The following is a 13,691-nucleotide window of genomic DNA, read 5'->3' as shown; positions in this document are numbered from 1 at the left end:
ATCCAGTGGGCCATAGGGAGCCGAGGGAAGTATGTAAGTAGGATCTAGGGACGGGTCAGATAGGAGAAGGACTCTTGGAGATCCAAAGAGGAAGGAAGGAACCAGAAGGAACCAGGCAGGAGGTGGCAAAGTGGGGACTGAGAACTCCTGCCTGCCCCAGGGGGGTCTCTCTCATCCTTTACCATCTTGGAGGGCGCCATCTGGTGCGCAGGTTGGGACAACTCCGGGACAGGCTTGAGGCCCAGAGGCCCGAAGTAATCTGGGGAAGGCAGGGCCAGGGGAGAAAGAAAAGACCATTCTTCCCAAAGGCAGAGAATGTCCAGTCTGGAAAACAGTGGGATCCAGAGAAAGGCAGACCTTACCAGCCACCTGGATAATGGGGAAAAGAAAGTTACAGGGCTTGCCAAAGGGAAAAGGAGCTAGTTCTTGAGGGATTAGGAAGTTTTCAGTTGGCTGCCATCTCCCAAGACAAAGAGTGGCCAGAAAGCTGTGGCATGCTTGAGAGGCAGCCAGTTCTACCTGGTAGGTCCATGGCAGGGTGGGGAACAAAGTGGAGAGGTGGATGATGGGACACTAGCTTCGGGGATGAGGCTTCCCCACAGTGAGTGAGTGAGCTGGGCCAGGGAGGCTGAACAGGAGTTCGCCAGGCAGGGAATGGCTGTTTCAGCCAGCAGAGACAGCAAGTGCAAACCTCAGAGGTTGAACGCTTGGGAGCGTTTGGAGAAGGGCAGGGCCAGGACGCAGGAAGGAATGAAGTGAGAACGTTGGTGAGGCGGGAAGGGAGACACAAAGCCTCACGCCCAGCAGCCGCCAGCCAGGGAGACCTGAAGATGGGGCAAGCTGCACTAGGCTGGCTAGGAGGTCAGGAGGGAGCCTGGTTTGGGACCCTGGGGATGGAAAGGAGCGTTCGGAGAGAGAAACCAAAGAAGGTGGAACATCTTCCAGGTTCCTTGAGGCTGTGACTGGGGCGAGGGGCAGGTTTCTGGGCCCCCTGGTAGCCGGGTAGAGGACAGCAGTTGACACACCATCTGCTAAGCAAGGAGGCTGTTTATAGGCTGGGCGGCATATTACAATGCTCAGGGCTCCACTGCACCCTCTCGGGGGTCTGCTAGCGCTTTCCGTAGACTGTCTCCAAGCCTTCCCCACTCACAGCCAGTCCAGATCCGCTCCGGAGGGACTGCAGCAAGGACTGTTAAGTCTGTCCACCGGGATGGGGGAAGACCAGGGCCGGAGCAGATTGGCCATCCTTCAGAAGATCGACTTCCGCTACTGGGGAGAGTCTGAAGAGTCCGTTCTCCCACGGGGCCTCGTCACTCTTTGCGAAGGGCGCCGGGCAGGTCAAATGACCTCCATTTCCATCTCGCCTTCCACCTTCTTCTTTTGCTTCTCCATCACTGCCTCCAGCTCTGACACTTTCTCTTTGTCCTGGAGGGCGGGGTGGAAATCGCTTTGTCCTGGCGTCCGAGTCCTCGGCATCCCAACCCTACCCAGACCCAGGGACAAGCGGTCTGGCTCACCTCCAGCAGCGCGCGCTGCACGGTGACCTGGCTGTACACACGTGCCCCCTCCTCGGGGCTCACCGCCCGCAGCTCCTCCTTCTGCAGCGAGAAAAGCTGCGCCCCAATCAGCACACCCAGCGCGTCCACGGTCCTGAGCAAGGGCAGCCCGGCGCGGTCAGGCCGGTGGGCGGATGCCCCAGCCCAGACAGTCGTGTCACGCCCACCCGGCGATGGTCCAATCAGAACAGCATTCTAGCCCTAGCGGGGGCAGGGCCGACACCTCCCGAACCCCACCCACCAATCACAATGTGCCACCCGGGGGGCGTGGCCGCATCCTGCTTTTGAAGGGTGCGGGATTTCTCTAAGGAATCCAGTCGGAGTCTGAAAAAACATGGCAATCACAGCCTGCCATTGGGTGTTGCTACCAGACAGACCCTCACTTCGGGCTAATCCCGGCTCCCTGTGGTCTCCGTGACTGCCGCCCCCGACTCCCGGCCGATCGGAATGCTCCGCTCCCAGTGTCCCTATCAACCCACGCCGAGAGGGCCCCCGCCCCACTCACCCGGAGCTAAAGCCCTTGGCCTGCAGCCAGGCGCGGACCTCGGAGGCGTCCGAGCGCGGGCTGAGCTGCGGTTCCGGGGCGCGGGGCCCTGGGACTGCGCGGCTCGGGCCCGAGCGGCCCTGGGCCAGGCGCGCCTGCAGTTCCTCGTTGACGATGAGCATCTGGGAGAATTTCTCTGCAGGTGGGAAACCGGGAGGGAGGGAGTGCGGGCTCAGGGCTCAGGGTCCCAGGGCCAGAGGGCGGGGCGGGGGGCCCTCCAGCGTCCCCAGAATGGGGCGGGAGTCCATTTGCTCTTTCTGAGCCCCCGTTTCCCTGCCTGGAAAGCAAGGATAAGGACCGCTCCCCACAGCCGGCGTCCCCACCACTAACCCTTCTCGCTGGGGTCCAAGCCGTTGAGGCTATCGCAGCTGTCCCAGCGGGGCCGAGCCAGAGCTGGAGGTGGGGCCGGGGCTGGGGCTGGTGGTGGAGGAGGAGTGCTGTTCTGAAAGGAAGGAGAGGAGAGTACCTGGGTTAGGGAGAGGACTCAGAGTCCCAGCCTCTCCCCTTTCTAGAGATGCATTTCCGAACCCCCAGTCACCACCTGCTCCAGCACTCTTGACAGCTGATCCCCACGCCCCTTGTTCCCAGGATCTGGTCCCAGCCTTTCCTCCCTCAAGACCCCAGCGTCTGCGCTGGCTCACCAGGCTGCGGGCAGGGCTTTGGCTGTGGTGCAGCCGGGGTCCGGGGTGGGGTGTCAGGATGTTGTAGGGCACATATCCCTCCTGCCCCGCTGGGTCCCGAACCTTCCACCACTTCCGCCTGTCATCCAGGACCTGGGTGCAGCAAAGAGCAGAGGGTTCAGAGCCTGCGTCTGCAGCTAGCGCTGGCTAATTCCTGCCCCTCGGCCTCCCGCTCCTCTAACCTCCAGTACGTCCCGCTGCTTGACCGACAGCTCACTGCTGTTGCGGGCCTGGAAGTCATAGTTACACAGGACCCATTTTCCTGCTGTCTCTGACTCCAGCTGAGACTCAGATTCTGGCTCCAAGTCTTGGTGACTGAGGAGAAGCGGGAGGGTTGGAGATAAGGAAGCAGCCAGCCCCATTGCTCTGGGCTGCAGGGTGCTGGTGTGAGCTGGGGTTAGAGCCAAGCTGGGGGCACAGCAGGGGCCGGGTTAATACTGTTAATAGAAATTTGAAACGAGACTAACAGCCTGAATATGTTTTGCTCCCTCCGTTGCTTGGCATTGTGCTGTAGGCATATGTAGTGGGTACTACCCATCATCGATTCCATTTTACAGAGGAGAATGAGGCTCAGAGAGAGAAAATCACTTGCCCACATCACACAGCTAGAAACAGCTGTCATTTACTGAGCATCTAATAGGGACTGGGCTTATATATCATAACTCATAAGCATAATAGAAACACTAGCTAGGCCGGGCGCGGCGGCTCACGCCTGTAATCCCAGCGCTTTGGGAGGCCGAGGCGGGCAGATCACGAGGTCAAGAGACCGAGACCATCCTGGCCAACATGGTGAAACCCTGTCTCTACTTAAAAATACACAGATTAGCTGGGCGTGGTGGCACGCGCCTGTAGTCCCAGCTATTCTGGAGGCTGAGGCAGGAGAATCGCTTGAACCCGGCAGGCGGAAGTTGCAGTGAGCTGAGATCTCACCACTGCATTCCAGCTTGATGACAGAGTGAGACTGTCTCAAAAAACAATCAATAGCTACCACTTCTGTAGCACTTACTATGTGCTAGGCACTGTTCTGTTACGTATATTAGTTGATTTGATCTTTATGACAACCGTTGGTAGAACCTTGAATTTGGACTCCCCTCTCTCCCCCAGTTTCTTCCTCCCCCAGAGACCCTATTATCTTCTCCATTTTCACAGAGAAGGAAGCTGAGGCACAGGGATGTAAAGGTCACAGAGTAAGAGAGTGGCATCGCCAGCCTGGGACCAGGACAGCCCATGTCTGAATAATGCTGCCTTAGTTTGCAGGCAGCTGGACTTGAACTTGAACCCAGTCACAGCCTTGAGCCCTTAACTGCTAGTTCCTACAACACCACAGACTTCTCACTGTTCCGGGAAGGGATTATCATTATTCCCAGTTTCCCTGCAAAAAAGAACTTGAGGCTCAGAGAAGGTGACTTGAAGCTGTGAACAGGGAGGGGGGGTTGCAATATCAGGCAGCTGGGGGCAGGGGTGGGATTTCAGCTCTGACCCCCAATAAGAGGGACCTTAGCCTGGATCAGGCCTACCTGTGCAGGGGAGAGGGGGGGTCTTCAGGGCCGCGGCACCCCCTGTGTGGGGCCAGCAGCTCCCAGCACGCTGTCCCTGCTGAGACCCTCTGCCCGGGCCCTCACCCAGACCCCCCTTTGTCTCCTCCATCCTCGCTGCTTTGTTTTCGTCTCTTCCCACGTTGCTTCCCTCCAGTCTGCCCTCTATTTGCTCAAGGACCCTAGAGTTCCGGTCCATCTACCTCCTTCCCTCCCCCAGGACCCAGTCTGAGCCCCACCTGCTCGGCAGAACCATGACTTGGAATGTTCTTTCCTCCCCCAGGGACCTAGGAGTCCAGGTCTCAAGCTTCAATCTTATCCTTTTAACCCTTAAACCTTTTAACCCTGTCCGACACCCAGCAGCGACTTAGACAATTGCATTAGAGCCTCTGGAAAACCAAGACTTTAATCGTCCAGCCTTTACCCCTCTTGAGGGCCCAGAGATACTATTACTTCCTAACTTTCCCAGAAACTTGCACCCAAGCCCTTGAAGTCCCAAGCCTGCTCCTCTGGGTCTCCAGGATCCCAAGCACCAGATTTGGGCTCTTCTTCAAAACCCAAAGATCCAATCCCCCAGCCTCTCCCCTCCAATATCCAGGGCTCTGTCCTCATAGGGAGCCCAGCCAGACATAGTGCTTCCCAGGCCCTAGGAAAACAAACTGCCTTCTTCCAGCCTTTTGGGGATCCAGGGATCCAACCTTTCAGACTTTACCCACTCCCAGCCCCTTTCCTCCCTTAGGCCCGGGAACCCGGGTCTCCATTCCCTCCTCCCTTGGCCCCAGAAGTCTAGGTCCCTCCCCCCTCCCTCCCTGCTCCTCCCTCTCTCCCGGCCCCAGCCCACCCCATCACCATCTCACCCACCTGAGAAGAGCCAGGAAGAAGGGAAAACACAGAAAAAAAGGGGGCGGAGTCAGCACCGGGAGCCCCCAGGACGCACCCCTCCTGGACCCCCTTTCCCTGCCCTGGGGCGGACACTCACCCATTGACAGCGACCTGGGGGGCGCTTTGCTGTAGGAAGTAAGAGAGTCGGGTCAGGCGGGGCCAGGCGTACCGGCCGCGCCCCCGGACTTCCCAGCCTAGGCCCTGCTGTGTCGCTTGGGTCACCTGCCGGCGCCTCCGCTCGTGCTGTAGCTGTTTCTCAACTGGGTCCTCCCAGGCGCGGCCCTGCGGGTCAGTGACCGGCGGCTCCCAGCCGCTGAAGAACTCGGGTCTGTATGGGGGTCCCTCGTCCGGAGGCAGCTCCAGCCTGCGGCCAGGGACAGGGCCAAGAGCTCAGGGATCCTGGTACAGCCCCCAACTTAGTTCTGTCATTAACTTCACGAAGTTTTCCCCTAAAGCTCGCTGTATCCCAACGATTCTAGCCCCGCCACTTTTCACCAAGTCCTGCCAGTAGCTCTAAGCCCAATTCAACAGCAATTTATATTTCTAGACCGGGCACGGTGGCTCACGCCTGTAATCCCAGCATTTTGGGAGGCCAAGATGGGAGGATCGCTTGAGGCCAGGAGTTCCAGACCAGCCTGGGCAAAATACTGAGACCCCATCCATCTCTCTCTCTGGAAAAAAATTGCCTTATCCAGCCTCTAAATCTCACCTGATTCCAAATCAGGTTTTCCATAAGGTCGGTTTCAGGTTCTGACCCTTTCCCTGCGGAACTCCCAGCCCCCAGTGCATAGACTCTGTCCCGTCACCAAAGTTACAGACCAAACCTTCCAGAAGCCCCGCCCCTTCGCGTAGCCCCGCCCCTGCCCCGTAGCCCCTCTATTCCTTTAAGCCCCACCATTTCTTTCAATCTGATTGGTCTGGTGGTCTTAAATCTTTCCTTCACGTTAATTCCTGGCCTTTCTTCCAATTGAATCTTGGCATCTGTCCTAAGCCCCGCCCCAACACAACTAAGCCACGCCTCTAACCCTTCCCTTCCCTCCTAGTCCTATTTTCCAATCATCATGCCACCCACCTCCCAGCCCCTTATGCTCCTCCAATCACCACGCCCCCTGCCTCCCAGCCCCGTCCCTCACCCGGGGCGGGTCCACGAGTCCCCCAGCGAGGTCCAGAGCTCGTTTTCACATGGAGTGACGTTGTCCCGCAGCAGCGCCACGGCATCCGATGTCAGGTGCGGCCGCCGCACGCTGCTCGCGAACTCCGGCCCCCCCGACGTGTTCACAATCTGTCAGGGGAGCAGGAGGGGGCAGGGTGCCGTCATACCTTCTACGAGTCGAACACGAGTCCTCCCGCTGCAGGGGGGCCCGAGGGCCTGGGGCGGGTCTCACCATCTGCAGAGGCCCGAGAAGGAAGTGCAACAGCTCCGGAGAGGAGGGGTCGGCGATGTTGCCGCGCAGCCGGGCCTGGGGCGTGGGGAGGGATGTGGTTGGCGTGGGTGCGGGGACGGGGCTGGTTCGCCGTGCCCGCGCCCCGGCCCTTGGGCGGACGCGTCCTCACCAGCAGGCTGAAGGCGTACTTGATCTTCTGCAGCACGTCGGTGTACTCGGCCTCCGAAGGCGGCTTGGCCCGCAGCGTCAGCAGGCCCTCTGAGGGGTGCAGACGGGCGCGGCGACGGGGACGCGGGGCCAGCACCAGGCAGGCAGAGAGAGAGGTGGACACCCGGTTAAGATGGCGGTGAGGTCAGCCCTGGCAAGTGGCGGGAGGGGAGAGCCTGGGGAGAGCGGGGACATTTGGAAGAGATCGGGAGGGGGTTCAGATCCCACGCGAGGGTGCCCCTTACCCCCAGCCGCCCGGCGCCGTGTCCTGCGGCCGCGTTCCCGGTGCTCTAGCACCCTGGCCGCCTCCGCCGACTTCTGCAGCCTCGATACAAAGCTCTCTACGTCGTCGAACACGTGGTTCAGGATGTCCTGGGGGACAGAGGAGGGGAACGCTCAGGGCTCCCGAGTTCCAAAACCATCCCCGTCGAAGCCCTGAACCTGAGCACCTACACACGTCCCCAGATCAGGCCACGCCCCAAACACCTGGCCACGCCCCACAACCAAGCCACGCCCCCGACCCAGCCCCTCCTCCATAACGCAGAAGTCTGACCAGATTGACAGAGAACTCCCGTCCCGCAGCCGGCCCCGCCCTTCCACGCCCTAGCCCCGCCTCCAGTCGCCTGGCCCCGCCCCCAGACCCGTTCCTTCGCGGCTCACCACTTCCCGCTCCGCCTGCAGAACCGCCAGGTCAGGACCCCGGGGACCCAGGTCTGGGGAGGCCCAGTCAGCGTTGCTCGAGGTCCCCACCGGCTCAGGCCTCTGCGCCTCCTCTGCCTCGGGAACGGGCTTCGCCTGGGGTCGTCCGCGGCCCGCGCCCCGCTCTACGGTGCTGATCACTGCGCGGACTGACGGACGGCGCTGCAGGGGCGGGGTCTCAGCGGCGGGCGAGCGGTCGCGCTGCAACTCCTCCTGCGTGGCCCTGCGGAGGGCGACGGGGACACCAAGGCTGGGTCCACTGAGGGGTCCAGGGAGGGGGAAATCCGGGGCGCAGAACGAGACACACAGGCGCAAAAGGCTCAAAGGGAGTGAACAAGTTCGACGAGGTAGGGAAAAATCCGATATAGGGAGGGATAGCACCTCTCTAGAGTGAAACTGAGGGCCTGGACAGGGAACAGAGAAAAGAAGCAGAGTTCTGGAGAAGGCGTCAGCCCGTCTGGGAGGTACAGACAAGACTCGACTAGGGTGTGCTTGACTCCATGCAAAACTCTTGTTCTGTTCCAGGCTGGTGTTGTAGACTGAGGCACAAGGAGGTGAAACCGGCTTCCCAGAGACCCTGCCAACTTCTTCCCTCTCACCTGAGCGCCGCCGCCCTGCGCTCCCCGCGGCCCGAGCGGTAATTGTGCAGAGCCCCCTGGATGTCCTCTCGGATCAGCTCCGCCTGCCAATCACACCGTCAGGCCACGCCGCACCCACTTCCTACCCGGGCCTCGCCCCTGGCCGATTTTTCAGCTCAGTCCCAGCCCACGTGCGGCCACCGTTCACGCCTGTGAACCCACGCACGTCCACGCCCTGGACTCACCCCTCGCCCTACACCTGTCCCTGCCCTAAGCCACGACCCCGCCCATGGAGACCCAGTCCGGGTGGTTCCTCGCCCCCATCCTCGTCCTGGCTGCTCCCCGAGACCCTTCTTGGCCATGTTCTGTCCATGTCCTCATCCCACCTTCACGTTCTGTCTTGACCCTGGGTCCAATCTCAAACCCCACTGCCTTCCAGAACTTCCTTCCCAGGTCCCCTGCCCTTCCTTGCTCTGATCCCGCCTTAGTCCCAGGCCCCGCCCCACCTAGAGGCCCCACCCATGTCCGCCCCGGCTCCAGGCTCCGCCCAGTTCCAGCTCCACCCCCAGAGCCAGCCTGTCCGCTCACCCCGAGGCGCAGGCCCTGGAAGAAGTGCACGTCTGGCTGCGCGCGCTCGGGTTCCTGGCACACGAGCAGCAGCAACGAGCGGCTCCTGCCGGGTGGCATCACGGCGTCACAGCGCACGATGGCGCCCAGTGGGTACGACTCCAGCTCCTCCTGCCGGGTGGGATGGCGGGGTAAACTGAGGCCCCGAAATGATGGTACTACTAAATGGCGACGGGAGTGTGAGCCAGCAGGTCAGGGCAACCTCATGCGGTTAGGGGGTTAGGGATAACACCCCTGTTTAATAGGTAAGGCTATTAAGGCTCAAGAAGGAGGCTGGGGTTCCCAGAGGAAGGACGTGCAGGAGCCAAGATTCACACCCAGACCCCCTGAAGTCCCTGCCCCAGACACTCCTCCCACCCACGTGCCCCCTGGCACCTTGGAGGCCGGGTCGAGCAGCGTGACATGGTCGGGAGACACTCGCAGCAGCATCTCCTGTGCCCAGACTCGGCCCTGGCTATCCATGACGGCCAGCTTCCTGGAGGCATCCTCCACGGTGTGCACGCCATCGTCCTCACCCAGGCAGAACGTCACCAGGTGCTGGTACGGACCACGGAGAAAGCAGTGAGGCCCAAGATGATGCCAGGTGGGCTCAGAATCCCCCGGAATAATCAGACTTTCAGCCTGAGACTAACCACACCTCCTCCAGGAAGCCTTCCTTGATCACCTGTTCCACAAATCAGCTCCTCCCCCCAGTGCCCTCTGTTTCCCTTTCATCAGAGTGACTAGCACCTGAGTCTGGCTTCTCACATACTGGAGGCTCCTTGCCGGCAGGGAAGGAGTCTGGATTATAGCTCTCTCCTTCTAAATGCCTCCTCGGGTCTCCCGCTGTGCCCCCTGCCACCTCCATTAGAGCACCAGGCACCTCCGTGTGTTCCTCTGGACCTTGTCTACCCCCTCCTCATGCAGGGCTGTGTCTTGATTTGTCTCCATGGTCCCACTGTCCAGCACAACAGCTGGCCGGGAGGAAAGGCTGGCAGATTTGAGAGGACCCGAGGCCCCTGACTTCATATCCATGACTGAGGTGAGGCAACGGAGGTCCATTTTATGGATGGGCAAACTGACTTTCCACATGCTTCCTGCTTGGGGGCCCAGCTGCTTTCAAAAGCCCTATCTCCTGAGGCCACCTTTGCCCCAGAAGATGTCCTGGGGGAACACAGATCCCAGACTCACATTGACTGGGTACTGGGATACATCAGCCATAACAACTGTGGAGTAACGCTTCCTCTGCTCTGCGAGGGGAGAAAGAGAATGAGCCTGGGAGTCCAGGCCCAGCCCCTCCTCCATCAGACTCAGGAGTCCAGGCCCCCAGCCCCTTCTCCCTCAGACCTAGGAGTCCAGCCCCCCAGCCCCTCTTCCCTCTGACCCAGGAGTCCAGACCTCCAGCCCTTCCTCCTCCCTCAGACCCAGGAGTCCAGGCCCCCAGCCCCTCCTCCCTCAGACCCAGGAGTCCAGGCCCCCAGCCCCTCCTCCCTCGGACCCAGGAGTCCAGGCCCCAGCCCCTCCTCCTCCAAGACCCTGGATGCCAGGTCCTGTTTCTTTAGACCCAGTTCTATGGGCCTGGGGCTCCCTTGACCCCACTCACCATAGATAGACTTGGCGCTTGGCTTCGGGGCAGCTTCTGGGCTGGTGAAGAAAAGAGGAATGAGAGAGACTGTGGAATTGGGGGCAGATCCTATGGAAATGCCAAGCAGGGCAGCAAGGGATCATTACAAAGGTAATGGGGAGCGATGGAAGGGTTATTATTATTATTATTATTGAGCAGGAGAGCTCAGAGCCAGAGCTGGACTTTAAGAAGACAGGTAGGCTGGGCGCGGTGGCTCACGCCTGTAATCCCAGCACTTTGGGAGGCAAAGGTGGGCGGATCACAAAGTCAAGAGATCAAGACCATCTTGGCCAACATGGTGAAACCCTGTCTCTACTAAAAATACAAAAATTAGCTGGGTGTGGTGGCATGCGCCTATAGTCCCAGCTACATGGGAGGCTAAGGCAGGAGAATCACTTGAACCTGGGAGGCGGAAGTTGCAGTGAGTCGAGATCGCGCCACTGCACTCCAGCCTGGCAGCAGAGTGAGACCCCATCTCAAACAAACAAACAAAAAAAGACAGGTCAGGTCAGGCGGTGGTGCTGGGTGGTAGGGGAGTGTGATCTCTATCATGGCATACTCCTGGATTCAAACCTTCTGTCTACTGCCTCCTTCCATAAGACCTTGAGAAGTGGATTTAATCTCTCCTGCCTCAGTTTTTCTTTCTGTAACATAGTAACCATCTCGTAGGGCTGTTGGGCAAATTCAATCAGATGATGCAGGTGAAGTATTTTGAAGCCTCGATAACTGTTATTATCATTCTTAAGATGCTGCCAGGGCTTAGCACACAGAAGTTGCTCAATAAATGGGAATGGTTACAATAGCATTAGTGGTATCTGAAGTAGACAGGGAATTATCTGCGTCCCCTCCTACTCACATGGGCCAGGCGCTTCCCAGCCACATCCTTCTCTGTCTCCTCCTGTCCTCAATTTCTTCCTAAGGTTACCTTTCCTAAGAATTCTTGAATCCCCACTTGCCGGCACATAACAGAAGCTCAGCGATCAGGTGGCGTCGGGGGAACTGAAAAAGCCTTTTTCCCAAACTCCTGTTCCTCATCCCACTCCTGCCAGTCTGATGTCACCACAATTTGATTACCTCTGGGCCAGAGAGCTCACTACCTACCATGCAGGTATTTTGACTCATCTCTCATTGTTTTTCTCCCTGCTTACTCTGGGGGACTTGAGTCTTCATTATAAACAGCCCTGATTTTCTAGCAAAGGGTTAATATTTACTAACAACATAACAATCACAATAGCGGCTCCTATGAGTTGAGCACCTGCTGTCAGTGAGGTGGGCGGCTAAGTCCTGTAATGCACTATCCCTCCAATTTTTCAACATTGTCCCTGTGTCACAGAGGAGGGGCTGAGGCTCCAAGAGGTGATATCCTCTGACAAGGGTTACATCAGCACTGAGTGTGAGGGCCGAACTGGAGCTCAGGCCTGTCTGCTCTGCAGTGGGGGCCCCTAACCCCAGGCTGGGTAGGGAGGGGAGCGGCTCTGGCTTCCTCCTGAGTGTCGGGGCTTGGGCCAGAGTCTGGGCTGCCGCAAACAGGATCTGCGGGTGTGGGTGAGGAGGCGAGGGGAGGCGGGAGGCGAGGGGAGGCGGGAGGCGAGGGGAGGCGGGAGGCGAGGGGAGGCGGGAGGCGTGCTGGAGCTGGGACCTGGGATCCGGGGGCACTTACCCTGTGGCAGTGCTCATGGTGCTGAGTGGGAGCTCCTGCCCACCTGGAGGTGTCCTGGGAGCCAGCAAACATGTGAGGGCCTGGCCAGTAGGAGCCTCTAATTCCTACCCCAGCCTCCTCCCTCAATGCAGGCATCCAGGCCCCATCCCCTCCTCCCTCAGACCCAGGAGTTCAGGCCCCAAGCCCCTCCTCCCGCAGACCCAGGAGTCCAAACCCCCAGTCCCTCCTCCCTCAGACCCAGGAGTTCAGGCCCCCAGCCCCTCCTCTCTCAGACCCAGGAGTCCAGGCCCCCAGCCCCTCCTCCCTAGTTCCAGGAGTTCAGACCCCAGCCCCTCCTCCTTCAGACACAGGAGTTCAGGCCTCAGTCCCTCCTCCCTCAGACCCAGGAGTCCAGACCCCAGTCCCCTCCTCCCTCAGACCCAGGAGTCCAGGCCCCAGCCCCTCCTCCCTCAGACCCAGGAGTCCAGGCCCCAGCCCCTCCTCCCTCAGACCCAGGAGTCCAGGCCCCAGCCCCTCCTCCCTCAGACCCAGGAGTCCAGGCCCCCAATCCTTCCTCCCTCAGACTCAGGAGACCAGGCCCCCAACCCCTCCTTCCTTGGACCCCAGGGGTCTAGGCCCCCAGCCCCTCCTCCCTCAGACCCAGGAGTCCAGGCCCCCAATCCTTCCTCCCTCAGACTCGGGAGACCAGGCCCCCAGCCCCTCCTCCCTTGGATGCTGGGGGTCCAGGCCCCCAGCCCCTCCTCCCTCAGACCCAGGAATCCAGGCCCTCAGCCTCTCCTCCCTCAGACGTAGGAGTCCAGGACCCCAGCCCCTCCTCCCTCAGACCCAGGAGTCCAGACCCCCAGCCCCTCCTCCCTGAGACCCTGGAGTCCAGACCCCAGTCCCCTTGTCCCTCAGACCCATTGGTCAAGCCCCGGCCCCTTCTCTCCGGACCCGGATCTCCTTACCTGCCTGCTCAGGCTCTGCCCTGCTCTCCGCTGTCCTTTCCCTTCCAGGCTGCCGGCCCCTCCTCCTGCTCCCTCCCAGGGCCGTCCTGCCTCCGCCTCCGCATACCTGAGCATTCACCTGGCACAGCCTGGCTGGAGTGACCCCGGGGCGGGGCTGGCAGACAGATCTAGGAGGGGCTGGGGGGACTGCAGGGGAGCCGGGAAACTAACCATCTGCCTTGTAGCAACAGACTAATAACAACGAACAGTACATTTGATGTCACACTTGTTCACAGGTCAGAGTTGAAAGCTCTGTCTTTAAAACTCCCTTGAAATTCTAACAGCGGGAGGAAGTTCGAGGTTTGATTCCTGCTCCACAGATGAGGAAGCTGAAGGCCAGAGAGGTTGAGCAACTGGTCCATTTCAGCACTTGGTTAAGGAGGGATTTGAACCCGGGGCTGACCTGTCTCCAGGGCCAGTGGCAGTCCGTCTTATGTGGACACCTCCTGTCCGTGATCACTGCCTCTGCTCATGCCCTCACCCCCCCCATCCCGTTCCCCCTTCCTTTGGAAATTTCCCTCAGTGACCCCCCCAATTCTGACAAAAGCTAAGATTTAGCTCGATAATGCCTGGCCCAGCTCCAAATACATCACAAAAATGAACAGGCTTCCCAGGCATAAACACCTTTCTGAAATCACTTTTCGAGAACTCCCTCCATGCTGTAGAGGTTACTAGCAAAGCTTTCCACATCATTTCTCCCCAGAGCCCCTTGAGGTGAGTGTGTCTGGGTGGGAGGCTGTCTTCGTCTC

The 13,691-nt window shown here is 59.7% G+C and overlaps 1 protein-coding gene across 3 annotated transcripts; it reads right to left on the bottom strand.

The window, feature by feature from the left end:
• Positions 1–1,029: 1,029 nt before the first annotated feature.
• EPS8L1 (EPS8 signaling adaptor L1) lies at positions 1,030–13,101 on the bottom strand. Of its 3 annotated transcripts, XM_024238219.3 has the most exons (20): positions 12,904–13,098; positions 11,957–12,010; positions 10,276–10,316; positions 9,864–9,922; positions 9,069–9,230; positions 8,655–8,804; positions 8,088–8,170; positions 7,450–7,711; positions 7,035–7,161; positions 6,752–6,840; positions 6,583–6,657; positions 6,331–6,479; positions 5,420–5,561; positions 5,295–5,323; positions 2,963–3,095; positions 2,742–2,873; positions 2,431–2,542; positions 2,062–2,236; positions 1,518–1,650; positions 1,030–1,425 (listed from the first exon to the last, which is right to left on the bottom strand). In XM_024238219.3, exons 2-20 carry the CDS (start codon positions 11,971–11,973, stop codon positions 1,339–1,341), a joined length of 2,157 nt encoding a protein of 718 aa, XP_024093987.3. In that variant the 5' UTR covers positions 11,974–12,010; positions 12,904–13,098; the 3' UTR covers positions 1,030–1,338. The 3 variants fall into 3 exon arrangements, with proteins under 3 accessions (XP_024093987.3, XP_024093985.3, XP_054395037.2); XM_024238217.3 differs by having other exon boundaries at positions 5,295–5,561; positions 12,904–13,101; XM_054539062.2 differs by having other exon boundaries at positions 5,295–5,561; positions 10,276–10,311; positions 12,904–13,100.
• Between the last annotated feature and the right edge of the window lie 590 nt (positions 13,102–13,691).

The sequence above is a fragment of the Pongo abelii genome, chromosome 20 (genome assembly GCF_028885655.2).
Source record: "Pongo abelii isolate AG06213 chromosome 20, NHGRI_mPonAbe1-v2.0_pri, whole genome shotgun sequence".
Taxonomy (NCBI): Eukaryota; Metazoa; Chordata; class Mammalia; order Primates; family Hominidae; genus Pongo; species Pongo abelii.
Note: the sequence above shows the minus strand (reverse complement) of the source record. Positions and strands in the feature narration are given on the sequence as shown.